This window comes from Clinocottus analis, unplaced genomic scaffold (genome assembly GCF_023055335.1).
Source record: "Clinocottus analis isolate CAN_PGR_092001 unplaced genomic scaffold, fCliAna1.0.p SCAF_7, whole genome shotgun sequence".
Taxonomy (NCBI): domain Eukaryota; kingdom Metazoa; phylum Chordata; class Actinopteri; order Perciformes; family Cottidae; genus Clinocottus; species Clinocottus analis.
The window spans coordinates 1,209,108-1,236,442 of record NW_027176229.1 but is presented as its reverse complement, the minus strand read 5'-3'; the positions used below and the strand labels follow the sequence as shown (position 1 = coordinate 1,236,442).

The 27,335-nt window shown below is 42.2% G+C and overlaps 1 protein-coding gene across 1 annotated transcript in view; it reads right to left on the bottom strand.

The window, feature by feature from the left end:
* Window positions 1–27,335, bottom strand: part of fras1 (Fraser extracellular matrix complex subunit 1) — a 215,993-nt gene that overhangs the window by 113,019 nt on the left and 75,639 nt on the right. The window contains exons 9-13 of the mRNA XM_068605059.1: window positions 25,579–25,770; window positions 21,276–21,365; window positions 18,120–18,267; window positions 10,879–11,022; window positions 8,867–9,013 (exon numbers count right to left, since the gene is read on the bottom strand). Coding sequence (XP_068461160.1) covers window positions 8,867–9,013; window positions 10,879–11,022; window positions 18,120–18,267; window positions 21,276–21,365; window positions 25,579–25,770 — 721 coding nt within the window. The remainder of the gene's footprint in view (window positions 1–8,866; window positions 9,014–10,878; window positions 11,023–18,119; window positions 18,268–21,275; window positions 21,366–25,578; window positions 25,771–27,335) is intronic.

Sequence of the window (27,335 nt, the reverse complement as noted above, 5' to 3'; positions counted from 1 at the left end):
CCTCTCCTTTGGGGGGTCTGAAAGATTGTTTGGAAAAATTGAGATTTTTATAGTGTGGGCTGCCTGTGGTGCCTTGTGTGTGTCTTATACCGTGTTTATTATTGTCTCTTTTGTGTGACATTGTTTAGAATGTGTGCAAATAAAACTCTGCAGAATTTGTTCTTTTCATGCTGAACATTTTCAACGACTCAAGCTGTCCCTTTCCTTTAGTTGGTCTCTCGTTAGCAGCAAAAAACAGTTTTTACTGTGGGTGGGTGCATCGCTCTTTTCTAACATTGTCGGATTCAAATCTCTGCCAGTAGGGGATTTTCACATGGTCAATCATGACGAGTTGAGGGGTTTGAGGGTGGTAGTGTTGGAGGAGTGGGGCGTGGGGGATGGAAGGGGGGAGATTGTCAGCATGGGGCAGAGTTCAATAAGGACACACCTCTGGCGAAGAAACTGTTCCTCAGTCTGCTGGTCCTTGTCCGGAGACACCTGAAGCGTCGGCCTGAGGGCAGGAGGGAGAGCAGTCCGTGTGCGGAGGGGAGGCGTTTTTGAGAATGCTGCGAGCTCAACGCAGACAGCGTTTTCTCTGGACTTTCTCGATGGCTGGAAATGGAGTTCCTGTGATGCGTTGGGCAGTCTTCACCACCCGCTGCAGTCCCTTGTACCTCGCAACAGAGCAGCTCCCGTACCAGACTGTGACACAGTTGGTTAGGATGCTCTCGATCACACAGCGGTGAAAGTTCACCAGGATTGCTGAGGACCGATGTTTTTTCCTCAGTGTCCTCAGAAAAAAAGAGGCGCTGGTTCGCTTTCTTGACAAGGCTGGAGGTGTTGGTGGTCCAGGACAGGTCTTCCGAGATGTGGGTCCTCAGGAACTTGAAGCTAGAGACACGCTCAACGTTCACCCCATTTATGTAAAAGGGCGCATGCATGCTTCTTTTCTTCTTCCTGAAGTCCACGATGAGCTCCTTGGTTTTGCTAGTGTTTAGGAGCAGGTTATTTTTGGTGCACCATGTGGCCAGGTGCTGTACCTCTTCCCTGTAGGCCGTCTCGTCGTTGTTAGTGATGAGACCAATCACCGTGGTGTCGTCTGCAAACTTAATGATGGAGTTGGATCCATGCACAGGTGACTGCAGTCGTAGGTGAAGAGGGAGTAGAGTAATGGGCTGAGCACACAGCCCTGTGGCACAACAGTGCTGAGCGAGACGGTGGTAGAGCAGGTGTGGCCTGACCTACCATGTTGTGGTCTGTTAGTCAGAAAGTCCAAAATCCAGTTACAGAGGGAGGTGTTGGTGCCCAGGTCTCCAAGTTTAGTGATTAGCTTGGACGGGGTGACAGTGTTGAAAGCTGAGCTTAAGCCAGCGAACAGCAATCGCGCGTAGGTGTTGGTGTTATCCGGGTGTGTGAGCACAGGGTGCAGTACCGTGGAGACTACATCGTCTATGCTCCTATTGCTGCAGTAGGCAAACTGATGTGGGTCCAGTGTGGTTGGGAGGGAGTCCTTCAGCTGTGCCAGGACCAGCCGCTCAAAGCCCTTCATAATGATGGGTGTGAGTGCTACAGGGCGGTAGTCATTGAGGCCCGTCGGTTTAGAGTGTTTCGGCACTGACACGATGGATGTAGCTTTGAAGCATGTCGGGACAGCTGCTTGTGCAAGGGACAGGTTCAAAATGTCCGTTAAGATCCCTGTGAGCCGTTCTGCACATGCCCTTAGCACCCGTCCGGGAATGCCGTCGGGTTCAGCAGCCGTGCGTGCATTGATCTGGCTCAGTACTGTATTAGCAGTGAAGGAGAGTGCGGTGGGCTGGTGGTCTGCTGGGAGTGTTGTTTCGGTGGCGGTGACTCCGTTTTCCCTCTCTAAGCCAGCATAGAAGTTGTTAAGCTAGTTCAGGAAGGCGATATCTGTGGCTGTGGGGGTGAGGTTGCTGGGTTTATAGTCAGTGATGGCCTGGATGCCCTGCCACATGTGTCTGGGGTCGGAGTTGAAGAAGGGACCTTCTATTTTTTGCTTCTAGCAGTTCTTGGCCTTCTTGATGCCTCTTCTCAGGTTAGTCCTGGATGTGCTGTAGGCCTGTGCGTCCCCTGATCTGAAGGCCGTGTAACGGGCTTTTAGCATAAGCTGCACCTCCTTGCTCATCCATGGCTTCTAGTTGGGGTATGTGGTGATCTGTTTGTCTGTCGTGACACTGTCAATGATGTTGGTGATGTAGTCCATGACAGAGGAAGCATAGATGTTAATGTTTGTGTGCGAGCCACAGATGGCCTGAGAAGCAAACATCCAGTCCGTGTGTTAGAACTTGTCCTGGAGTACAAAGTCTGACCCCGCTGGCCACACCTTGATAGTCCTCACTTATGGCTTCACACGGTTGATGAGGGGCGAATACCTGGGGGCGAGGAACAAAGGAACGCCACAACGGAACGCCACAACGGAACGCCACAACGGAACGCCACAACACAACGCCACAACGGAACGCCACAACGGAACATGATGCTGTCATGATGGTCCGCGGTGCCGACATATTTAACGCTGTTAAAACAAAAAAAAGGCCAAGTACACTGATTACAGGCAGCTTTCAAGTCTCTGCAATTTAATGTTTAAACTGTTTGGCTATGCATGTAAACTTGGCGGTAAAGTAGACATGATTTTTAGTTAGAGTGGCCTCGTAAAAATGTACAACAAACTCACAAGACTTCCAAAAGCTCACCGCAGAGTGAAGTTCTGTGTGGAAAGGGTTAAAGTTTGAACCTGTCCTCCACTGTGACAGGTGGAATGACAGGTGAAATAGTTTCCTGGCCTATCTTTCAATTTTCATACTCTTCAGCTCCTTGCTCTGCCATCATTCTCTCTCGCTCTCTCTTTCTTCTAATGACGCTCTCTTTTCGCTGTCCCAGACTTCTTCTTGCCTCAGCCTTCTGGCCTTTGGAGAGTCTCGAATTGGATTTCTTGTCATCTCACTTTCTCTCTGTGTGTCTCTGTTTCACTCAAGCTTTTTTTTTCTTTTTTTCGTCTGTTCAATTTTAATGTCTCTCTTTCTAGTTGACCTGATCTTCTTCTTCATAGTGTGCAGAATTTCCTGAGAGCGTCAGTGGTTAGAGAAGCCCCCTCGAAACCCAGAGCTAAACGGGTATATGAGATATCGGTTCTTTTGAAATTACAGAATGACACGTCCTGCTCTCAAAGTCTCTTTGTGCTTAATTTTGAGACACACTCACTCACTCACAAACGAGACACTGTCCCACTGAAACAATGACTTATCTATCGTGCAATCATTTTTTATTGAACTGCACGCAGCAAAAAATAAAAATATTCCCAAACAAAGTTCCTGACCCTTTGTGCTGGACACTAAAACTTTCCTTTTTGCAGATGAAGCAAACAACATGCATCACCAACCGTTCTGTACATTTATTTGAGTGGATCTCATACACACACACACACACACACACACACACACACGCACACACACACACATATACACTCCGCCACAAAAATGGTTATGTCCAACAAGGGGATTACGTGTCCTTTACCTTGCCCCCTTTTGCATGGAAGCAATTTATTTTTCTGCGCAGAGTTATCAGCGAGTGTAATCCCAGCAGGCCGGTTGCCAGAAGCCTCTCTAAAGCCTGCTCTGCATAAACCAGTCGAGGTGGAGATGAATGCACAGTCACACAGTGCAGCAGATAATCTCCCCTCTCTGTCCTTCAGGGACAGTGGGGAGGGGAAGCTGCGCTCCTCTGAACTTTGAGTGATAAAACGAGATGGGATGAGAGATTCGGCAATTAAACTAATCATGGAGGAAGCAGCTTTGCGAGGAGAGGAAATACATATTTTTTCGTGAAAATCCCAATTATAGAGGAATGAAATAAATTCAGGTATTTATGACTGTTTTCTCAAATACTTGGTCACCAACAGCACATCTCCAACATGGAAACAGTATGGCTTATATTGCAGCAAATATCAGATCAAACTTTAATTTTCTAAACATTTCTCTCTTTGAAAAATGAAGCTTGTGAACTTCTGCATAAAATGCAACACTCAGGAGAAAGTGAATTGGTATTGATTTTATCTCTCACAAACAACAAAAGGCAGCGATCAACGCCAAAGTTGTGTCAATAGAAAGCATGCTCTTCTTCTCGTGAGAGGTCACAATAAAACAGCGAGGTCTTCGCAGATGTGCATCAAAGCGCTTTGAGTCCTCAAAAAAAGATGTACTTTTTCATTTAAAAGCTTTATGGATCATGTTTGGCATCTTGAAAAGCAAAACAAACTAACAATGTGGTAGCATACATGCTGCTAACCAAGTCAGTAAAAGGAGGAGGTAGTGTGTGTGTGTGTGTGTGTGTGTGTGTGTGTGTGTGTGTGTGTGTGTGTGTGTGTGTGTGTGTGCGTGTGTGTGTGTATATATATATATATATATATCAATCCCTCAGGAGCGCCTGAAAAATGCAAAATTAAAATGTCAAACCTCCTGTGACTTTACATACTGACCCCCACCTCGTAGCAACAAGCTGTTTTCACTATTTCATACCCTCGAAAAAACAACACACCCAATAGTTTCTTCATCTTTTACTTTGACGGTCTGAAAACATTCAGTCAGCAGCTGTGCAGTTTGTGCAACAAGAAAAACAGAAGACAGGCAGAAAGAGACGCTTATGTCCTGTAATTATTAACTTTGAATACACGCATGAGCAGAGGCAGGAAAGCCTTCAGTCACGAGCCAGAGGCGTATACAGAAACAAACAAGAGAAGAAAAGAAAAGCCTGTTGGCCTCCGGGGACGCATGAGGCTCTGGGTGGTCTTGGCACTCTTCCAAAGACACCACAATCCTCCGTAGTTGTCTGCAGCACCTTACAAACACCTCGCTCACTAATAGCTGCTCTTGTTTTCTCGACCGCATTCCTCCATTAACAAACCTGGAGCGACGACGCCGGCTGTAATTTGCCTCTCTTGTGCAACATTTGTGAATAAAGTATGTTGTTAGAGGGGGGAGGTGTTGGATTAATGCATGAGAGGGGAGTTCTGCAACGGGATGCCGCCGGCATATGTGGCAGTATAAATGCATGAAGCGGGTTTGTGCATGGCGAGCAGTGTGTGTACATTACAGGCTAGGTATATAAAAAACAAAGCTGGTGCACCACAGTGGCTGCTGCTCCGTCCTATTTAAGGCTGCTCAAGGACCTCGTGACCTGGGATACTTTGTTGGTCCTCTTGACAATTTTCATTAAAGGGTGCGAAATTGACCTGCACGACCGGACTGTAATTACATTGTGGTTACTCTCTCTCTCTTTCTCTTTCTATTCCTACCCATCATCCCTCGGGAGTCACAGCAGGTCTCACCGCTCGCTGCTCAGAGTGCATTAGCATGCCCACGTGGGTTTGGCTCACTGGAGCCACAGGTTTTATTTACTGGCCCGGGCCACAGAGCGCTAGGAGACCTGTGAGGTCGAGCGGGTGGAGTAACAGTGTGTGTAGACGCATGAGCACCGCATGCAACAGGATGGAGTAAGACTACCCAGACTCTTGGTAGGTCATAAAACAGGAAACACGACTTTTTTCATTTTTTTAGCCTAAATGATGAAGTAGTTTAGTTCGTCTGTAGACTAGAGCAGTGGTGCCCAACCCCTGGACTGCGGCCCGGTACCGGTCCGTGGGTCCCTTGGTACCGGGCCACGGAGAAAGAATACATTTTAAAAAAAGGTCTGAATTTTTTTTTATTTTGAAAAATGACCGAATACTATTCTATGCAAAACAAGAAACAGGCTCAGGACTTCCACTTATTTCTCGTCGTGGTAAGTTGTATCTTTATGCACTTTATAATGGTCTTTATGCCGGTCGTATCATTTTATTACGCCATATTTATAGCCCACAATGTGAAGGCCGGTCCGTGAAAATATTGTCTGACACGAAACCGGTCCGTGGTGAAAGAAAGGTCAGGGACCGCTGTACTTGACAAACTAAAACACGTATGTTGGAAGCCAAACGTTGATCCAGTAATATTGTGTCTGTGACTGGTTTAGTTTTTTACTAATCATTTCATGTTTTTTACGTGTTTTATTTCCATCCATTGACTGTGTATTGACGCCTGTATGATCTCTTAACAGCTTCCCACCAGGAAACACAGCCGGTCGTCGCACCAAGAGCAGTCGCAGGTGTTGCTACGAGAGATAGGACAATTTTAGATTTTTATTCTAGATCGCAATAATAAATAATAAAAGCTGATTGTGGTGAAATTCCCACGTCGTGGGAGAGAAGCAACAAACTTGTATTTATTTGTGTATCTTCTATCCCTTCTATCTTACCTTATTCATGCATTGGGACCTTATTGTTTATGACGATCTTCTTCAAGATTTTTTAATTTTTTTTTTTTACCTTCAGAAACTAAAAACTAAACTAAAATGTGTTTGTACACTATTTTAAGAGTTTAGTCACATTCATTTATTTATTTTCACTTTCTGTTACTATTTTCAACACAACAGAACATTCCTTGACATTTAAATACAATTATTTAGGAGAGGGTAATCGTGACTTTAAAAGTCCCATAGTGTGCCATGTGTTTAATCTGCTGAAAGCAGAACCGGGTCTCTGTCGTGGTGGTGGGCCAACGTTCTGCTCCTGTGTCAACAATATAAAAAAGAAATACAAAAGTTGTGCTTCTGCTGCTGTGTCGAGGCTATGTGGCTCCGAAACAGATGAGAGCTGGATTTGACACTAAAGCGTTTTGTTTTTGTGAGTTTTTTTTTTTTTTTAATCATTTCCTGGCAGAGACCCTTTCTGTGTTTGTCCTGTGGCTGTGTGAGTGATTGACAGGCGGCAGCTTAATGACATCAAAACACACGGCTTCAGCTGAGTGAAAGAACAACAGAAATTGTGGAGGCCAATTAAGTCTCTGGGATTTACAAGTCTCTTTAATTTACAATTCCAAATCAATGTTCAAGTGCTAATTGGTTTTCAGAATGTTTGGTTGTGCGTCTTTAATCATTTGTGTAATAAAGTGAAGCGAAGGCCTCCACTGACGCAGGAAAGCTTCTTCATGCTTTTGTCTCTAGTTGTCTTGACTACTGCGATATAAGTCTGTCAATTATTTTCGTTGAAGTTTTTCTATTTTCACGGTACTAGATGGCCTTTAATATTTTTGGACGTTTTATGATCTTCAAAAGATTGATTTATTCCCTCAGTAAACATTGTAAACATGAGTTTATGTCTTCAAGTCTTCTTCAATAGAGCATGATGTTCATTTAGTAAATTATGCTCATTTAGAGTCAAACAGAGCATAAAGCAGGGGATGCTTTAGGGTGGGGCTACAAGGTGATTGACAGGTCACTACCAGAGACGTATATCTTGCGTCTCTACATCACTCCAAGTTACTAATATAATCTTTTCTGTTCATGGGTTGCGGAAAAAAACATAATGACGGCCGTAATCCAAGATGACAAAGGCAAAATTTCCAAAATGTCTGTCCACAAACCAACAGTTGACGTCACGATGACTACTTCATACTTTAGGGCGGGGCTACCTTGTGATTGACAGGTCTCTTCCAGAGCCATAACGGTGTCTCTGTGTCATTCCTCCGCAGTCACTTCACTCGTGGCTTTAAAGTCAATGGGTCGCGCACACTACGTCATCATAAACAGTGTACTCTATGACCTTTACTCAACAAAATTGTATCATACACTGCAAAAACTTAAATCTAAGTAAGATGAAATATCTTAAGTCAAGGCATTATATGCTTGTTTTTTGATTGACAAGATATTTCTTCTTATCAGGCAGTTTTAATTTTAGAGCATTTCACTTGTTTCAAGAAGTCTTGGCAAGTCAGATTTTCCTGTTCTGTTGGCAGATAATTTGTCTTATTTCAAATAATATTTCCCTCATTTTATTACTTTTTTTTCTTGTTTTTGGAAGCTGAATTTTTGCAGTGTAGAAACAATGTTTTTTTTATATATTGGAAATGTAACAACATATTTCGACTAATTTTTCACACAAATCTGAAAACACAGCCAAACTTCCACACAATTCTGACAGCGGGATTGAACAGTTCAGCAAGCACTACACAAAAATGACTTCCTGGGGAAGCCACTCTGCTGGTGACGCACAAACACTCGCACCCCCAGAGAGAGAGAAAGAGAGAGAGAGAGAGAATGAAATATTCAGTCAGAACATCCACTCAAAGTTATCCTGAACCGATCCAGCAGAAAAACAAGTCGCTCAAAGCTCAAAGTTTATCTGAAGCCCAAAAACACTGTGACGCACCGACTGATGAACTACCGATGCACTTCCTGCCCCACTGCAGAGACATTGATTTGTGTACTTTTTTTTTCTAGCAAAAGTATGAGATTATTTAACAGAAGTAGAGAGAACTATAATACATGGAGACAGAAAGCACAGAACTACACAGAGTGAAGGGTGTGGATTAGAAACATGAGGAGGTGAAATAAAACACAACATCCGGCTTCATGCACACGGGCCAGTTTAGTCATATACGGATTTATATATTAAAATAATAAAAATGATTTAGAAGGCTGTCATTTTTCTTGATTTTTTTTTTAATGACATGAATCAATGTAGTTAGAAATAAGTCATTTAAAACATTTTATAAATATATGAAAAGTGACAAATAGTATATAATCTGCAATCTGTAACTATTATTGATATGATCAAATGTGTATTAGTCTAATAGTATATGTATTAGTCTCCAAACTAATATAAATAAACTCCATCTCATCCATATTCATGAAGAAGCATCCAGACTCTTGACTACCAGCTCGACTCCTCACTGAAAGTTCTGCTGGGGTTTCATCTGTCACGGCGTCACCGCCACCAGAAGAAAAAAAACACTACCAGAAGGGTACAGCGAGCCACCTGACGCGCTGCGATACTCACTGCGACAGCGCGTATCGTCGTGCCGGTAGGAGCCAGGAGCGCAGGAGGCCAGGCACTCGCCGCTATCAGCGCTCAGCAGTGGCAGCCGGGGGCCGCAGGACAGGCAGTCCCACCCGCTGGTGCAGGACGCACAGGATGACTGGCAGGCTGCGGAGGGAGGAGGAGAGAAATTAATTTCCCTCTTTCTATCTGAGCCGCTTTCATGGTTCCAGGAACTGTCTGTCACAGCTCAGTCGGTAGAGGGGGAACCTCGATGTGCAGTTCATCAAAGGTGAGCCGAGTCAAGGAGCATTTGAAGTCTCGGGTTGCACGGACGGGATGTTCTGAGACTGGAGGGAAACTGGAGGTAACTGAAGGAGTGTTTTTTTAACCAGAACATTGCACATGTATTTTTTTATGTAAATTTCCCTTCTAGAACAATGAAGATTCATCTTCTTTGCAACTGTGTTTACAATGTTTATTGAGGGAATAAATCAAGAGAGAGTCATTTTCTCATAGACTTCTATACAACCACAGAAAGCACCTGGTGGTCAGGAGAGAGAATGCAGCTTTAACACATGAAGCATAGACTTCTATACAACCAGAGGCGTCACCCCCGGTAGTCAGTAGAGAGAATGCAGCTTTAACACATTAAGCATAGACTTCTATACAACCAGATAAATCTTCACTGCTGTAAATAAAAGTACTAGAAGTTTTGCCTGTTAAATTTTTTTCATTGAAATTGAAATTGGATTCATTTCTGCTGTGTCAACTGGCCAACAGCACTTACACCCAAGTGTAACATTTGTATTGATTAAATCATGTCACTGCCCAAAACAGAGAAACCTGTAATATTTAAGAAAAAGGTCTCATACGTGCTAAAAACATATATTTAAAATACAACAAATAAAGCTGTGCAGAATACATTTAGTTAACAAAAAAAGTAACATCCAAGTTAAGATGAACAATCCTACACCGAGGAATGAGGAACGCATTGTTTTGTCCAAATATCTGCACATATAGGCCTCCTGTGTGTGCTCCTAAAGGCCTTTCACTTTGGTGAAAATAATCGAGACATCAAACGTTCCTAATTGACAAATCTCAAGATCGCGACTGGCTGAAAAAATGGTGGAGAGGATAGAGAGAAGGCCAAGGATTGATTAAAGAGAAAAAAGAGATAGTGGAGATAGACAGATTTGGGGCAAAATAAGAAAGAGATGTGAGGGAAGATGAAGAGAAGGCTGGGTGAAGAGGAGGAGAAGAGTCGAGGAGGGCTGATGAAGCATGTTTCGGTCTACTGGTCTACTAGCGGTTATTGTAGTTTCATATTATTTGTAATGTGACATTAAATGTTATGTTTCCAGCTTTAATCACATCTGTATCATTGTCATCGTCATTGTTGATCAGATTTAAGTCAAATGAGCTCTATGTTTGGTAACTTCTGTGTTCTGATGTGCTGCTGCTGTCTTAACCTGTTGGATTACATTTGTAATCTCGCTTTCCTGTTTGAATTATTGTATTATAACACAGATGCACAATCCCCACACTCAGGACCCAAACATCTCTCTTTATCTCTCCGAAGCACAAATGTGTGAAAAGGCTGTTGAAAGACGGCTGCCGCTAACGTTAGCCGCTAGGCTTTCAGAGCTAATGCCTTTATGTGTGCCTGGTAGCTTCACAGCATGGCAGTGTGTAAAGTTTCATGAGGCGCCGTGGGCAGTGAACGCCTCACCAAGAACAGGTCAACGAGATGCTAAGATGCTAAGAAGAGCGCGGCCGTCCGTGGAGCTCAACGCTCGGTCGAGGTGGTCAACTTTGACAGGCTCGAACACGACGTAAATAAAGAGTGAGGAGGGATAGGGAGAACTTCCATATATGAAATATAATAACATATTTCTGGATAAATTGGGAGCGAGTTGTGCCTCCTCTTCATCCCAGCAGTGTGTGTGTTCTTATTTGACTAAGACAGAGTTTTTATCAGGGACAGTTTGAGGCAGCGTTTGGACGTTTGCACTTTTGATTGACAGTCCTACCTGCACACGCTTGTCCGTTGGCATAGTAACCGGCGGGACAGGCGGACAGACAGCGGCCGAGATGGAGGAGGGCCTTCGTGTCCCTGCAGCTCTCACACTGGTCGGGAGACCCCGTGCATGACAGGCAGTCTGCGTGGCACTGGACTGGTAAGGAAGAAAACACACACACACATTTCAATTAGACAGTTGAAAGAATTAAATACAATAAGTTTGCGTCAACAATAAAACTATATATATAGAACAGTATATATACAGAATATGGAGAAAAATAAATTATATACATGCTTGACACGCACACATTCAATTTCATGCTGATTTCCTCTACACCCGGACACTGCTGGTGGCCCTGGAAGACTTAAAGACTGACTCAACGACACACACTCTGACGTTTAATTTAATGCTAATTCCATCTATCAGATTTGGCTCTGCTCGGAAACTCAGTTAGCAGAGGCAGACAGATTTAACTTTGCAAAACCACACTCTCACACACACACACACACACACACACACACACACACACACACACACAATTATTATAATTTTTTGACAAATCAATCCGGTACATTTGGCTCTACAGTCGGACTGGTGCAGAAGTTTCCCCCGGCGGGGAGCTTTGCTGCCTGCCAGCACATCAACCGGTGCATTTCAGTGACGAGGCGTTTAAGTGCTTCCACCGCCCACACTGGTTCCCAGTTGGTTCGACATTTTACAACAACATCGGGAGCGCAGCCCAGTATCTTTAATATGTGGACCAACTGCACTTAAGAGTAATTAAACACTTATTAAGCCGTGTGTAAATGTTTTTTGCACCTCTGAGTTATTTCAACACGTCATCCAGGCCTGCTGCCGTTTCTGCAGAAACATCGTTTCACCTCCGGGACCCCGTTCCAGTCCTGACTGACACACACGGGAGTAAGTTGCCAACAGAAGCTCACTGTTGTCGCTCATTTAGTACTGAAAGTACACGATTAGTCCCACGTAGACAAGCGGAAGAAGTGCTTTTGCTTCAGTAACAGCGGAGAAATAATCTGGAATATCGTAATATGAGGCAAGATGTCGTCTTTTTCCATAAGTTGTCAAACTGTTCTATTATGTTCGGATATTTCTCCAAATTTCAACCACACAAAACCAACACAATAACCATCTAGTATATGTATTTGGTCAAAACATATTGTTTCTACATATTACCCAGCCTGAAGTAATAGTTCTGTCCATTTTTGTACCTAAGTAGAAGTACACAAACACTGCCATTAAAATACACTTATAGTGCCATTAACACACTCATTAGCGGAATAATGTATAATTTATTGTTGACGATCATCACTTCAATCTATTTATATAACTCAGTAAAGTTGTGCAGCAGAAGTATAAATGAGCAGAAATTAAAAAACCTAGAAAGTACCTAAACATTGTATATATACTTATACATAAGTATAGTACATGAAAAAACATCCTTATTTATTTCCCATCGCTGCTCTTGAGTAAGAAATATCAGTGTCTCAGTATCTCATGAAAATGCAAAGGAACAAAGTGAAATAAATAACACTGCGGGTAATCACGGCATAGCGTTGGAGTTCTTTTCAACTGTATAAACTTCTGCATAACTTTCCATAAAGTTGTGACCAAAAAACATTGTTCCTTCTGGGTTTCTTAAGTTGTTATTTATATGTTTATTTCAACTAAAGGGATGAAGGCAGAGGAAGTCTCGTCTTCTTTTCATAAAAAAACTAAACCATCTTACAAAAACCATCAATCATCGTTCTAAAATAATTAAAATAATAATGATAATAATAATTTCGGAAACTCCCGCAAGCTCTTCACGCGTCTGCAAAACCGGGCTGACATCAGCGACGCTCATCCTATCTGGTCGTCAAGAAGTCGCCTCTTGCTTGTCAAAAACAAAAAGGCAGAGGCACATGATGAATGTGAAGCGAAGGATGGAGAGACGAGTGGAAGAAATAGAGGAAATGACACCACTTGTACTGGAGAGGCAAGGATGGGGGGACTTCTCATTATTCTCTTTTCATCCATCTTCCTCTCTTTTCTCTCTGATTGAGAAAAAAAACTGGAGCTGGGTGCAAAAAAAAGAAATACAAACAAAATAAGAAGGAAGTAGAGAGAGAAAAGTGGGAGATCAAGATACTTTGCCCCGTGTGTGATGAGCTAAGTGGATAATATGAATGTATGTCTCTGTATTCAGTGTCCAATGCTTCAGCTGTTGGTAATGCACCAATAATCTTGCACATATTCAGCATCCGTTGGGGAAGTCTCTCATCTATCCCGAGCTGCTGCAACAACAACAACAACACCAACAAGTGGAAACAAATGAGCATATCTGAGTACAAAACTCCACCTGAATAGTAACACGATTATTTCTTATTTGCTCTGACAGATGAGGAGTGAATAGGACCTCCTCCCCTGCGGGTAAAACCACATTGACTGACTGCACAAGTTAAGCCATCACACAATGTTTACAGGAGGCTGCGTTGATGCTCGCAGCGCTGCACTTCCATTTTCTCCCCAGCACAATGAGCCAGAACCCCTGAGGGGCGAAAAATAAAAAACTACATCTGTGATTAACAGCAACAAACAAAAAAAGATGTTGGAAAACCACCCATCCGGAGATGTGGATCCAGGCGCGGCTAAATGCGCAGTGGCACCTGATCACGACAAAAACGTCTCACTTGTGTTCATATTCGGCAGCTATTTTGTCTCCAAATGTCATGAGAAACAGGTAGAAGAGAAAAGAAAACAAATCTCTCTCTCTGCCGGTTTGACCGCAACCTCCACCTCAGACACACCGGCAGAGAGAATCAAAGCCAACATTTACCGTCAGTTTGGCTGGTGAATTACAGTCATTTCACACCCTGATTCCCACAAAAAAAAAAGACACGGCACAACTTAGCGAGTCGGCTGTGCATCCGGCTGTCAAGCGTTGAAATGTGAGCATCGATATTAGAGACAATGAGGCCTCGGAGAGGACCACATCCCTTTAATTCAGCATCAACCTTTGTTGATTGAAGCTGATGAAATAATGGTGACGGGGATTGTGTGTTGGTGTGTGGAGCAGATTGGTTAAAGATACACACACGTGTGGGCAGGAACTCCTCAACTCTATCAGAATCTCCTGGGAATCCCCTTGAAAGGAAAATAATTAAAAGAAAGAGAAGTTATTTCTGAAGCTTCAAACCCCCCAAAAAGTGTGAGGGGACTTTTCCTGCGTCATTGTTGGACAAAGTACTAAATATTTAGCAGCACAATATATATATATATATATATATATATATATATATATATATATATATATATATATATATATATATATATACACACACACACACACACACACACACACACACACACACACACACGCTGTATATACTGTACATGACGTGTTTTTGTTTACATAGCATTGTTTGTGCTTTTCCCGTCGGCCACCGCCGCCATGTTGAGAGCCTATGGAGGCAACATCCCTCAGGCATAGATTTGATCTGAATTTATTCCATTTGAGTAAAAGTAACAATACGTATGTTAAAAGTAAAAGTACTGCATTCAATCTGACTAAAGTGAAAGTATTAGCATCAGTAATATACTTCGTATGAAAATAAAAAATACTAATAATCCAGATTGACCCATTTCGAAATAAGTTGTATTCTATTACTAATTATAATTATTGATGCATTTATGTGTCACTTTAATGTTTACAGTAGTTTTATTTACTACTCTTACTACGATAGCTGCATGAAATGATCTAGTCGGCTATTCGAGTCACATTATTTAACAGAATAACAATAATAATAGAGCCATGTAAAGCCATGTAATGTTACGATTTTATTCTGAGTGTTTGGGAAAAGAATATGTTTTGCAAATTATCGCTGGAACAGTCACATTTTGATGGATCGTCGCCAGAAGTGTTGGCCGCGTTGGACATGAATAATCACTGATGCAGAGTTTCTCCCCGGTGCCCAAAGACATCGTGTTGTGGAGTCTTTGGGGACGGAAGGATTGCTTTGCGCCAAAGTTTCTGTCAGAAGAGTTCCCTGAACATTTCTCATTTGACATGATGACGGATGAGGCCCTCTCTGGAGTCCTTTCCAAGGCTAGGGAAGTAGGATTCAACACTTAATCCTTATCCTTAAAGTAGGCCAGAATATGTATTACGCTGAGAATATTTTAACCAATAAGACGTTCCCCAATCTTCTGGTTTTATATACTCGCTCTGAATATCAATATACCTGCATGTCAGAAGCCTCATTTGGCAGAGATGGACCGTGTGTGCATGACACCTGAACGCAGCACGCTACAGTGTGTCAGGTGTGAACTGCCCAATGAGAGAAGAGGCTGATGACCTCTGGCCAAGAGATAGCCATGATTTATAGGCTTAAAGGAAGCTGTACGCTTCCAGTTGGAGGGAAAGAGAGGTCTGGGGTTTTTCTTCTTCTATTTTTAGCTGCTACACAGTCAGAAAAATCCAAGCGGCCGCAGCCAAGCAGACGAGTGAACACCCGTCTCCCTCATCATGAATGTAAAGGGAAGTAAATCACGTTTTAAATCACTCTGTTGAGCCATGCATGTGTACATTATGACACTGTTACTGTGCTACACACATGTTGATGTGCAAGAGCTGCGAGGTGATGACAGGTGCAAGTGCACGTCTGAATTATTCATCCAGGCACGCGTGAGAAAATTGCTGCGTATGCTTGAGAAACACACATTGGATTTTAAATAGTATTCAACCAGACATGCAAGTGATCGCCCCACAAGCTTTAATATGGAAACACACATTTAACCCCTCAATGAACCACAAACACATGAAACAAATGTAAAATATGTCGAGAGACAATGTTATTTCCAGCGCTGGAGTTTATCCATAGGTAGTTTAGTTCAGTCGGAGTTGAGCTCCTTTTTACCTTAGAGATGATTAACAAGCAGGAGAAAGGAGAAAAATATGAGACCATTTTACCTCTTTGAGCCCCGGACAGTCATTAAAATGAAATCGCCTGAGAAATTTTAGAGAGAAATATATTTTTGGTGAAGCTGTTAAAAACGTTTCCCATCACCGCGAGACGGGACCGGCTCGTAGCAGAGAAACCAGCTCAGGGCTCCCACTGATGCAGCGTGATGGTGAGCTGTATCTTTATACACTTTATAATGGTCTTTATGCCGGTCGTATCTTTTTATTACGTCATATTTATTAAGTCATATTTATCAACCACACCGTGACAGCCAGTCCGTGTGTTAGAAGACCACTTCTTAAAAATCCATTTTACAGACTGGCCTTTTACTGCTTTATTTTATTTTACTAAATCTTTTTTCTATTTTTCTAAAGAATTATTTAATTTTCATAATGTTATTAAAGTTTTACTGAATTATTTCTATTTTACTTCATTAGTTTAACATACTAAATTGTTTTATGTATTTGTATCATATTGATAGGTTTTATTGTTACTCTATTGAATTGTCTCATCAGGGTTTAACTCTTGCTGGGCCTCGCTGTTGAGCTCTACTTTACTCATAGTGCAGCAGGATGACGGAGCAACAGACCTTTTGTCCTAAAGTATGCACACCGCTGTTTGGAGCTCAATCTGCCGAGCACCAAGTACCTTAAATCCATCAGAGCCCGAGCTGCTGAACACTACGGGGTCTCCGAGTCACTGCACCAGCTGGTGGACATCATTAATAACCTATGTGGGATTTGTGGCACTGTTGAATTACACAGAACTTTTCAGAGTCTACGTTTTAAAGGTTTCCCCCTGTTGTGTACCGGACTCATTAGACTGTAATGTATTGTGTTGTTTATATGCTGCTGCTGACAAAAATGCTCCAAACAGTATGAAGCTCAGAGACCAGGAAGACGGTCCAGTTGTGTGTCCTCCGATGATGAACTATTCACTCAAGTTTAATTACAAGTCTCCATAAATCGTAACAACGCTTTATGCCCCCGCTGTGTAATTGCGTGTTGGAGTATTTAACTAGATGAGATATCAACATGTGTCTTTGGGTGTAAATGCTGACAGTCTGTGTCAATAAGACAGAAGGCTGTTTTGTTTTTATTAAAGGACGTGAAACAGTTTGTGTGGTCATGTGACCGTGTGGTGTATAGAAGGAAATTAGCCTAAAGACATAATTGAATGACTTTTGTGGTATTTCCTGATTAGACGAGTTAAAAGGAAAGTTATGTGCACATACTGGGACTGAGGTCACCATTACAGTGACACGGTATCATACTAAAAGCTTCTTTATTTGCACTTATTAATTCTTAATGAGGTGTTTTTATTCTGCCATGGAAAACTGGCCAACAAAAAGTCGTAAAAGTCGTTTTTAAATTATTTGTTTTTGATATTCATGTAACTTTACGGCCCCCGGGGAGGCGAGGAAGAGCTCTGAGTTCAGAGGGTTTTTAAACTGCACAATGGCACACAGCTTTGAATAATGGCTTGTTGTTTGAAAAAAACAACCATCTGAAAATGGTGTCGCGCTAGACAGCTAGCTCGCTAGCTAGCTGGACAGCGAGCTCACTGGCTAGCAACAGCAGATAGGTAAAAGTAAAATTACACAGATTCAGTTCACAGTGTACTTTTTTACACAATATGAACATGAACTATAACTTTCCTGAAATAATCCTGATCAGTTTTTTTGTTGTTGACATAACTAATGACGTCAGGAGGTCGAGGGTTAATGCAGCTATTTGCATCAAAACTGTGACGTTTTTGTGTCATATCATAAAATAAATGAGACAACTTCATTCTTGTGTCCCGGATTTTATACCAACAACAAATAATCGCACGGGGAGAATTCAGTCAAAGAGAAAGTACAGACGCCAACTCCAGCACCCGCAGCTTAGGAAGAAAACACTGACATGCAACAAAGCATGATGGGATTTGTCAGTGAGCGGAGACGCTGTGTGACAGTCACACTCTTTTTTGCTTGTTCGTGTTATTTTTATGCCTCCAAACACTTCGTCGACTGTGGAGGATATTTTCAGGGCATCGTGGTAAATGACAATGTGCATAAAATAAGAAACTTAAAAATTAAAAACCTCAGTCCCGAAATTACTCATGGGAGTAGCACAGTTTTAATAATAGATAATAAAGAAATTACAGCTTGTGGTGGTTGAACTTTTTTTTTCATCTCGGCAACAGAAATGAGATGGGAACAAACAAAAGTCGATGTGAAATAGGGAGCAGAGGATCGTTGGTAGACATCTACACAAACACCCAGCATCCTTTGCAGCAACCTACCTTGGTGACACTCGGGGCAGCAGCGGCCCTCCTGGGTGACGACCAGGGTGCCCGGCGGGCAGGTGGGGCAGGAGCGCAGGTAACAAGTCGCCCGGGCGCCGAGGCATTCACACTCCCGGCAGCCGCCGTCCGACCAGCGAGCCAGGTCCTTAGAGGGGGGAAGGTCGAGGTGGGGAAGGTCGAGGGTACGAAGACAGAGGGAGAAGAAATAGTTTATTAGACCTGGCGAATGTAGAGGTTGAAGCTGTTTTTGTGGACTGTGTTGAATATATTTAGAGGGGATCGACAGAATGTAAAAAACCCCACACCAAACAACAGAGGATTATAACTTTGGAGAAGCTGAACCACAAAAGGAAGCCACACTGACCGGGCGCCGGGCTGAATGCTAATGCGCCGCATGTGTCACTTATAAAAGAAGCCTGACAGTCGGGAGACTTTCATACACATTTTCAAAGCAGGATTTTGTATTTATAGTCTTTTTACTGACTGAAGCCCCGCCGAGGACGGACAGTCAGTCAAGCAGCGGGAACGCCACTCACACAAAAAACACAGTGAAGACGGTTTTATGAATCGGTAAAGACTTGTTTTTTTCCTCCAAACAATCCGGCATGACGTCAAAAGCTCACAGACGAGGACGAAGGCTTCACATCACGGAATCACAACTTTCCTGACAGAAAACTAACAGGCGCCGTGAGCTCTTTGTTGAACTCGTTCACCACCCGCTCCCTTTAAAGGATCTTCTCTGACAGGGAAAGAAAACAAAACCTGCAGGCCCCGGCGTCTGGAGCGCATCTGACCAGATCACCAGCAGATCTCCACAGCACTCAGCCGTGAGAGAGAAAGTGTTGTTATTGTTGTTTTATCAGAACGATTTTTTTTTCTTTTTGTGTAGTACACTTTAAATAATGCCCTTTTTTTTCAAACTGAACATCAACATACCCCTGCAGCTTTTTTCCCGCAATTGATGATGGTGAATTATTATTCCTCTTAGTTGGTCTCTAATAAATCCTCAGTTGTTTACTTTAAACAATAAAATTAGTACATTTTAACATTTCTGTAAACGAGGGGTGTATATAATGGGAACAGTAGACGTTCAAATTCTGAACAAAAACTGCACCAATCCGACTTTCTGAGTTCAGATATGGAGTTACGGTCTGATAGCAGTTTTTAATACACAGATGTGTCGATGTGTCAATGTATTCATGTCTTTATGTGTCTATCTGTCAATATATTTATGTCTTTATCAGGACTGTGCAGATTAACGCGTTAACGCAAAATTAATCTGGCAATCCTTTAACGGTGTTTTGTTTTTGTTTTTGCATTGGGAGGAGCTTATCGCTTTAAATCTCTCCAGACGGCGTAGTTCAGACCTGGCGTTTTACCGCTCTCCCAGTCCGGCCCGCGTGAGGTCATTCAAACATGAAAAATAACTCAAATAAATTGCACGCTATGAATGCATTACTACGGCAACACTGCTTTTACTTTGAAGGCGCACGCTTCCGTAGCCTCACCTGACGTGAAAGCACGTATTGTTGTATCTTCTGTTCTCAACAAGCAGCGCTGCTGCAAAGAGCTGTCTGATCCACTATGCAGAGCACTTTAAGTCAGCATCACTTCTGGATGTTTACTCTTCTCTCAAAGAGGAGAACTTTCCTCACATCACAAGATGTTCAGTGCACTTGTTCAAGACAACACAGACTGGACTTTTCTCACTGAGGAAGAAAAACTGAACTGAAAACATGAAAAGCACTTATTGCTTTTGTATAAAGTGAATCAATTGCTGGTCTTTAACATCTTTAAGGTAAGCAACAGACTGAACATGGACCAAAGAAGGAGTGGTTTGTCCCTCACAGGGACCCTTACTACTGAACAGTACCTGTTCAGAAACATAAGAAAACAGATGTTTAAAGTATAAAGTATGTATGTTAACTTGCTGTTGCTCCAGAGTGCTGTTATATTGTCCTGATAACATTACTTTAAAATAAAAGCCTGCAATACACTACTTTTTACTTCATACTTGAATTTGGCGCATAATCGACTAATCTTGATTAATCGCAGAGAAATACTGTGATTCATCAGTTAATTTTTTTCAACTTTGCCCAGCCCTAGTCTTTGTGCGTCAATGTATTTATGTCTTTATGTGTCTATCTGTCAATGTATGTGTCAATGTATTTATGTCTTTATGTATGTGTCAATGTGTTTATGTGTTAATGTATTTATGTCTTTATGTGTCAATGTATTTATGTGTCAATGTTTTTGTGTCAATGTGTTGATGTGTCAATGTGTTGATGTGTCAATGTGTTTATGTGTCAATGTGTTGATGTGTCAATGTGTTTATGTGTCAATGTATTTATGTGTCAATGTGTTGATGTGTCAATGTGTTGATGTGTCAATGTGTTGATGTGTCAATGTGTTAATGTGTCAATGTGTTGATGTGTCAATATGTTAATGTGTCAATGTGTCTGTCTTTATGTCTCTACATGGCTATGTGTCAATGTGTTTATGTGTCTATCTCTTTATGTGTCAATGTGTTAATGTGTCAATATGTTGATGTGTCTATTTATCTATGCAGCGATGTACACATGTGTTTAAGTGTGTCGATGTGTTGATGTCTTTATGTGTCACTGTGTTTGTGTTGTGTGTTCAGGAGCAGCGTCTTTGTTTACGACTAAACAGATTCCTCGGGGAGACTCGGCCTCGACTGACCATCCTGCAGCATTTTAATGAGCCCGTCTGCTTCTGCTGTAAATGTCAGAAATGGAAGCCGTTGCATTCTGGGTTTCCGGGACTACTCGTGTGAATAATGAAGTCGACAGCAGAATAACAAGAGTTTCTTGTTTCAGGCCCAACAGCACAAAGTAATCGGATAGCTCTGTCCTAAAACCCCTGTATACTCTGCGTCACTGACACTCTCACTCTTTGTATTTATGTATTCATATCCGGCTTAACACTGATGTATTTGCTTGTTTGTGTGGCAGCCTCCTCTGCAGAGCCACTTTACTTTCTTTCCACTTCTGAGAATAGAGAGTTCACAGAAGCCCTGCAGAGTCTTTGTCTCACCCACACAGTTTGGATTTATCGCCAGATATTGCAATTTTCTTAAACAGGCAATTTTGTTGTTGTGCAAACACACTCAAAGTAAAAAAAAATAAATACCTTGTAGGATTCCCCCTTGTACACACAGGAAGGTTTCTCAGAGGAACACTCCGGGCAGCACCGTCCTGGTAGGTGAACGAGCTCAGATCCCTGAAAATACAGAGAAAATATGTATTTAGATTTAAAACTACAGGGAAATCACCGGAGAGCCGTCTTTACTCTTAAAGGTGGAGTTTTTAATAGTCAGGAACTGACATTCCAGCATTATGTACGACAAAACAGCAAAATCTGTGCATTTCCTCCCACTCTTCATCACATTTTGATACCTCCTTCTACAGGTATTCCAGTTATTTCAGTGAGGCCAATTTCGTTCAATTTAGCTTCATTTTACTTGACAGGAAATGTAACATTCATCACTATTCTCAAACACTTCAGTTGTACATACGAGTGCAATCCTCACATTTTATAAACGATTGTGTGAAGTGTTTCCTGCGTAGACTTAAGTGTGTGTGGGTTTCTGTTCTACCGGTATGAACGGGGGGAAGAGGTCTTCACCATTAATTGGGCAAAGCATCACTTTCCTAATCAGTAGAGACTTCACCCTGAGTGAACGAGTGTTTTAATTGGCATGTAAAGGATGAGAAATTGGCGTTTCCATCGCAACGTCATAGATTTTCAAGGAGGTGGTGAAGCAGGAAGTAGATTTCACCAGAAGTGACAGCCGACAGCAGCAGAGAGGAGAACGCATTGAATAAAGGAACGCCCCTAATAAGCAGAGAGTGAGAGAAAGAAAGAGAGAGAGAAAGCAAGAGACAGAGAGAAAAAAAGAAAGAGAGAGAAAGCTAGAGAGCGAAAGAGAGAGAGAGAGAAAGCAAGAGAGAGAGAGATCGAGAGAAATAATGGTAATAATGAACCTCTTGATATTTAATTTCTTTAGGAAATAAAGACACTCAAGGTTTCAAACGAGAAGATAAACGGTGTTTGGAGCTTTTAAAAATGACAAAAGAGGAAGTGGTGCAGACAGAGTTCTGTGTTGTACTGATTGAAAACGTCCTAATTGATCATAATGACCAGAATTCAGCGTTTTGCTTACGTAGCAACACAATACTAGTAAAAAAATAAATGATCTTCTTGTACACGCTGCTGCTCTCCGTCTCCCCGGGGAAACGAACTTGTATGAAATGTTTTATTAATTTTTTGGCTTTAAAAAACGTTTCACAATCTGCTCAGGCCGTACACTTCAAAATCCTTTGATAAAAACATTTAATATCTAAATTGGGGTTTTCAGTTCTGCACATTAGAACGGCAACATGCCTTTAATTGAATTAAGAACTCCTTAAAGGGCCAGTACAGTTCGTTATCAGTGCAGGTGGCCCCCCCGGTGCCTTTCTCTGCCTATTAAACCCTCAACCTCTTTTATTGGCTCTGCACACGGGACGGGAACTGCACGACTGTGATCTTCTTAGCGGGGCGACCTCGCTCGATCCAGAGCTGGACGACCGCCAACGACTCCACTTACGGCTAATGACACTCGCCAGCTGCAATCATCACTGTACGACATGATGAATGGAGGTCTGTTCGGCCCCGGCAGGGGATATTAATGTGAGATTATTAAAGCAGCGTGACGTAGGGAAAGCACTGGAAGAGGCGTCGAAACCCAAAGTGGGTCATCTTACTAGGATCAAGGCGTCTCTGGGAACTAATAAATCTAACAAGTGCTTTGTTTGTGTTCTTTTCTTAAAAACTCCCACGTTTATAGTCAAGTCTGAGACGCGCGCCTCCACATAAAGGCTGGTCCAACGTGAGGATATCATCATTGAGTTTAAGGGAAACCTCCATTTATTCAACCTAGATGGTATTTTCTCAGCTTTTTTAACCAATCGGGACCAAAAGGGAACAACATTTTTTTGTAAATTATGGGTCAAGATTTAAGAAAGAAGGCTCAGAGGGTGACTCCTCCACTGTTTTGGGAAGGACGCTACAGACATAAAACCTTTCTGGTTGTTATTGAGTCATGTGAATTGTGGCCAGAAACACTGGAGAGAATGTTGGTTTGTTTGTTGCGTTGGAGCGCAGAAAGAGTAGCTTTAAGTTATCTAGAAGATTTGCAACATTCAGATGATTTTGACAACGTGGAGGCAACGTGACATTTTAGAACGAGACTCGAGCGAAATGCAAAGGAAGCTTTATTTGTCTGTGTGGACTTCATCCCACATTGTTTTTTGATACTTGTTGACAGAACAAGCTGTGCCTGTTAGTGGCAACAACAAACATTTAGTTGTGGATGAACAGTAAGAATGAGGAGTCGCCTCAACGATTCCATTACAGCTTGTGTAGCGGTGTTCTCACTCTATACAGGACACTTTTTTTGTGTGTCCATTAGTCACTTAAACACAAAAACATAATAAGATAGGGTCCAGGTAGAAAAAAAACACAGAAGTTGCCCTTTAACCTTTTGGAAACCATGCGCGAAAATCCTCCCTCGCCCATTTTCCCAGCACGCCCTATTCAGACATCTCTTGGCATAACATTTTTTTTTCCCATTTTTGAACCGAACGAAGGTTTTTCTGACTGAAACTCCTTTCTAACAGGCCAAGGCTTCATTTTATTGTGATTTTTGTTGCAGATTCTGATTCTTTAGGTCCTAATCTTTCCAAACAGGTGTCTTATTGACGCTCCAGGAGGCATTTTTGGGGACTCTGGCTCATCTCATGCTGGATGTTCATAGTTACGATGAAAATATCTTTTAAAAGTGTTTTTTTAGCAGCTCTACATTTTTTCCCCAACACTTCGCTGAACAAATACATACAATAAACGCAAGTATTGGAATCAATTTTGGGATTTTACGACAACTCAAACACAGGGGAAAACATGAAAAACAGGGAAAAAAGAGTTTTGGAGCCAAAAATTGGTTCCACAGTTTTCAATGGGATGTGATGCATTCAGGAAAAGCCTTGTGAACGGGTCGTTCACACGTCGCCTTTTTTTGCGCTGCCAAAGTCATTGATATCAATGTAGAAGAAGATGAAGAGGCTTCAAGGGTTCCAACAACTTGTGATGAGGAAGAAACCAATCACAATTGGCGGATACTGCTTCTGTTTGTTCCGTAAAACCAACGGGACACGTTTTTAGACGTGAACGGCACTTTTTTTCCTGCGTCTGCAGACATATTCTACTGCAGGTTTTACTTAACCGTTGTTTTTTTTTTTTGCTGTGCCCATTGGCTTCCACAAAGATCATCACGGCCAGCCTTAACTGAACTGAATTATCTGTGATGGAAGCCGCAGCCAACCTCTTAACCTCCAACGATCCACCTTTCCTCCATTCAAACCTAATTTCCTAAAGACCGCCAAAGAAGGCGAGTGAACTGATACGTTCCACTGTGGCAAATTAAACCAACCGCAAGGAAACTGTGAGCAAAGTAACTGTGACATCTCCCATTACCGCTTTAGTGGCCCACTAGAAGGGCAGGAAATGGGATTTCAGGGTGATGACACATTGCATTTTGGGAGGTGTAGGAGAACTGAGAACAGGGGAGAGCCATAGATGATGTTCCATACTAACTATCAAACAAAACCTCTGCTAGGTTACACACATTATCTATGGGTCATTTTAGATTTACACTGAATTATGTGGCGTTTTGCACTCAAATGGGACATTTCTGAAAGAATCGCTGCTCTGCATTCAGGACGTGATGTAATCTCCCCGGTTGTTATAACTGTCTACAAAGTTTTGTAAGCAGTCAGCAGGTCTGTTGACAGAGATCATAATATGACCTGCATGAAGCAATTATAAAGTGCATTAAGATACAACTCACCATTACGCCGATTTAGTGGGAACCCTGAGCTGGTTTCTCTGCTACGAGCCGGTCCCATCTCGTGGTGATGGGAGAAAACGTCACCCGGCGTGTGGTTATGTCCTGTTAACTCCGTAAATTAGACCTTTACGTTCAGTCTACTGCTAAATTTAAACCCACTTCACAGGATGTTGAAAATGAAGGCAAAGTTTTCAGAGCTTTTTTGGTGATGTCAATGATGCTCTGCCTTGATTTGAATCCAGAACACCAAGTTCAAACGGACTTTTAAGTTTCATTTTTGGGGTAACTATTGTAACATGTGTCAAGAGGTTACGCGCAGACAGATGTAACCGGTCTTTTTTCAAAATAAAATAAAAATTCTGACCTGATTATTATTTTTTTTTTCATTCATTCATTCTCTGTGGCAAGGTGCCAGGGGCCCACGGACCGGTACAATCAGTCTCATCCAGCCGTATTTAAGGCCTCAGTGGAAAAATGTTGTTGCAACAACAAAACCAGACTTTACAGAGGCCAAGCTGTGCTCCGTAGTTGGTGACAAAGACTCACCTGCGGGCACGCGACGCGTCCACACTCGGCCCTCTGGCAGACCACCTGACCCCGGCTGCAGGCGCAGAACTGGCAGTCCGTGGCATTCCACATGTCTCCGTGGAAACGCGCCGCGCCCTCGTACACGCAGCTTCCTTTGGCGGCGGCGCATTCGTCGCAGCACCGACCAGCTCGCTTTACTTTGGTCTGACCCTGCGGGGGGGGAGAAGCGGTTGGGGTTCTTTTGGGGTTTTCATGAGCAATAAAAACAACGAAACAAAGATAAGAATGTGTGTGTTGCATCATGAAGGGAAACATTACAAGTGAGGGCTGTAGATGCTCTGGATCTCATGGAGACAGGTCCTGTGCAAGTGGAGGCTGTGTGTTCAAAGTCTGTTCGTGCATTAACAGAGCAGAGTGGTTCGTAATGAGCTCTGCTTTTTTATTTCCTCTGCTGCTTATTTTAGAGTGCTGGTTTAGAGGCTGCGAGCGAGTCCGCTGGGAATCTTCTCTTCGCATCAATTTTTTCGCCTTCTGTTATCCTCTGCGAAGGGAAAAGGGGCTGCGAGCTGAGAATGTTTTACTTTAACTTTTAGGTTATAAATAGATGTAAAACTTTGAGCGAAAAAAGGCTGAATAACCACCGAGCAGGTTTGAAAAAACAAACGGGTCGCTCTTTATTTTGTGGATTTCCAAAAATCTGAAGCAACACTTTGAAATGTCTTTTTATCTTTTACGTGCAATAAACAAGTATACCATAAACGTCTTCATGGACTCTTTGTGGTTCGTTTTGTGACTTTCCCACAATAGGAGCATGTCCTTATGTGTTTTCTTTTCACTGAAACCCACAAAGAGATCATGAACAACAGTAAATGTACTGAAGAGGAAACCGTCTCTGAGCCTCACTGTTGTTCTTTTCATCATCACCGACACACAAACTGTCGCTTATTTTGACAAATGCACAATTTCCTCATGTTCGTTTGATATAAAAAGTACGGGGACGATATATTTTGGGGCAAGTGCATAACTTACAGAAACTTAATAAAGCTTTCAGGTCCAGCGAGGTGGACTCATACAATGGTTTCTGGCTTAAAAAACAAGACCAGGATGGGATTTCTGGGAGGATCTTGAAGAATAAAAGGAGTTGTCCATTTTTGAACTGAATGACACAGTTCATTGACTGAAACTCCTTCCTAACAGGCCAAGGCTTTTTTTTTGGTGATTTTTGTTGTGGATTCCAATTTTTTAGGTCCTAATTTTTCCAAAAAGGTGTCTCCTTGACCACTCCGGGAGGCATTTTTGGATAATCTTGTTCATATCATGCTGAATGTTGATCAAAATATATTTGAAAAGTGATTTTTTTTGCAGCTATACATTTTTTCCCCAAGACTTTGCTAAACAAATACATACAATAAACACAAGTATTGGAAATAAATTGGGCTTCCTACCATGACTCAAATGCAGAGAACAGGAGGTCTGGAGACAAAAATTGGTTCCACAGTTTTCAACGGGTCAAAAAATGTGATGCATTTAGGAAAAGCACAATTTCCTCATGTTCGTTTGATATAAAAACTACGTGGACGGTATATTTTGGGGCAAGTGCAGGATTTACAAAAAACTCAATAAAGTTTTCAGGTCCAGCGAGGTGGACTCATACAATGTTTCTGGCCTAAAAAACAAAACCAGGATGTGATTTCTGGGAGGAGCTTGAAAGAAGTGTGAACACTTGAAGAATAAAAGGTGTTAAATGTTGAAGCTCTCGGCTTGTTTCCTTTCAC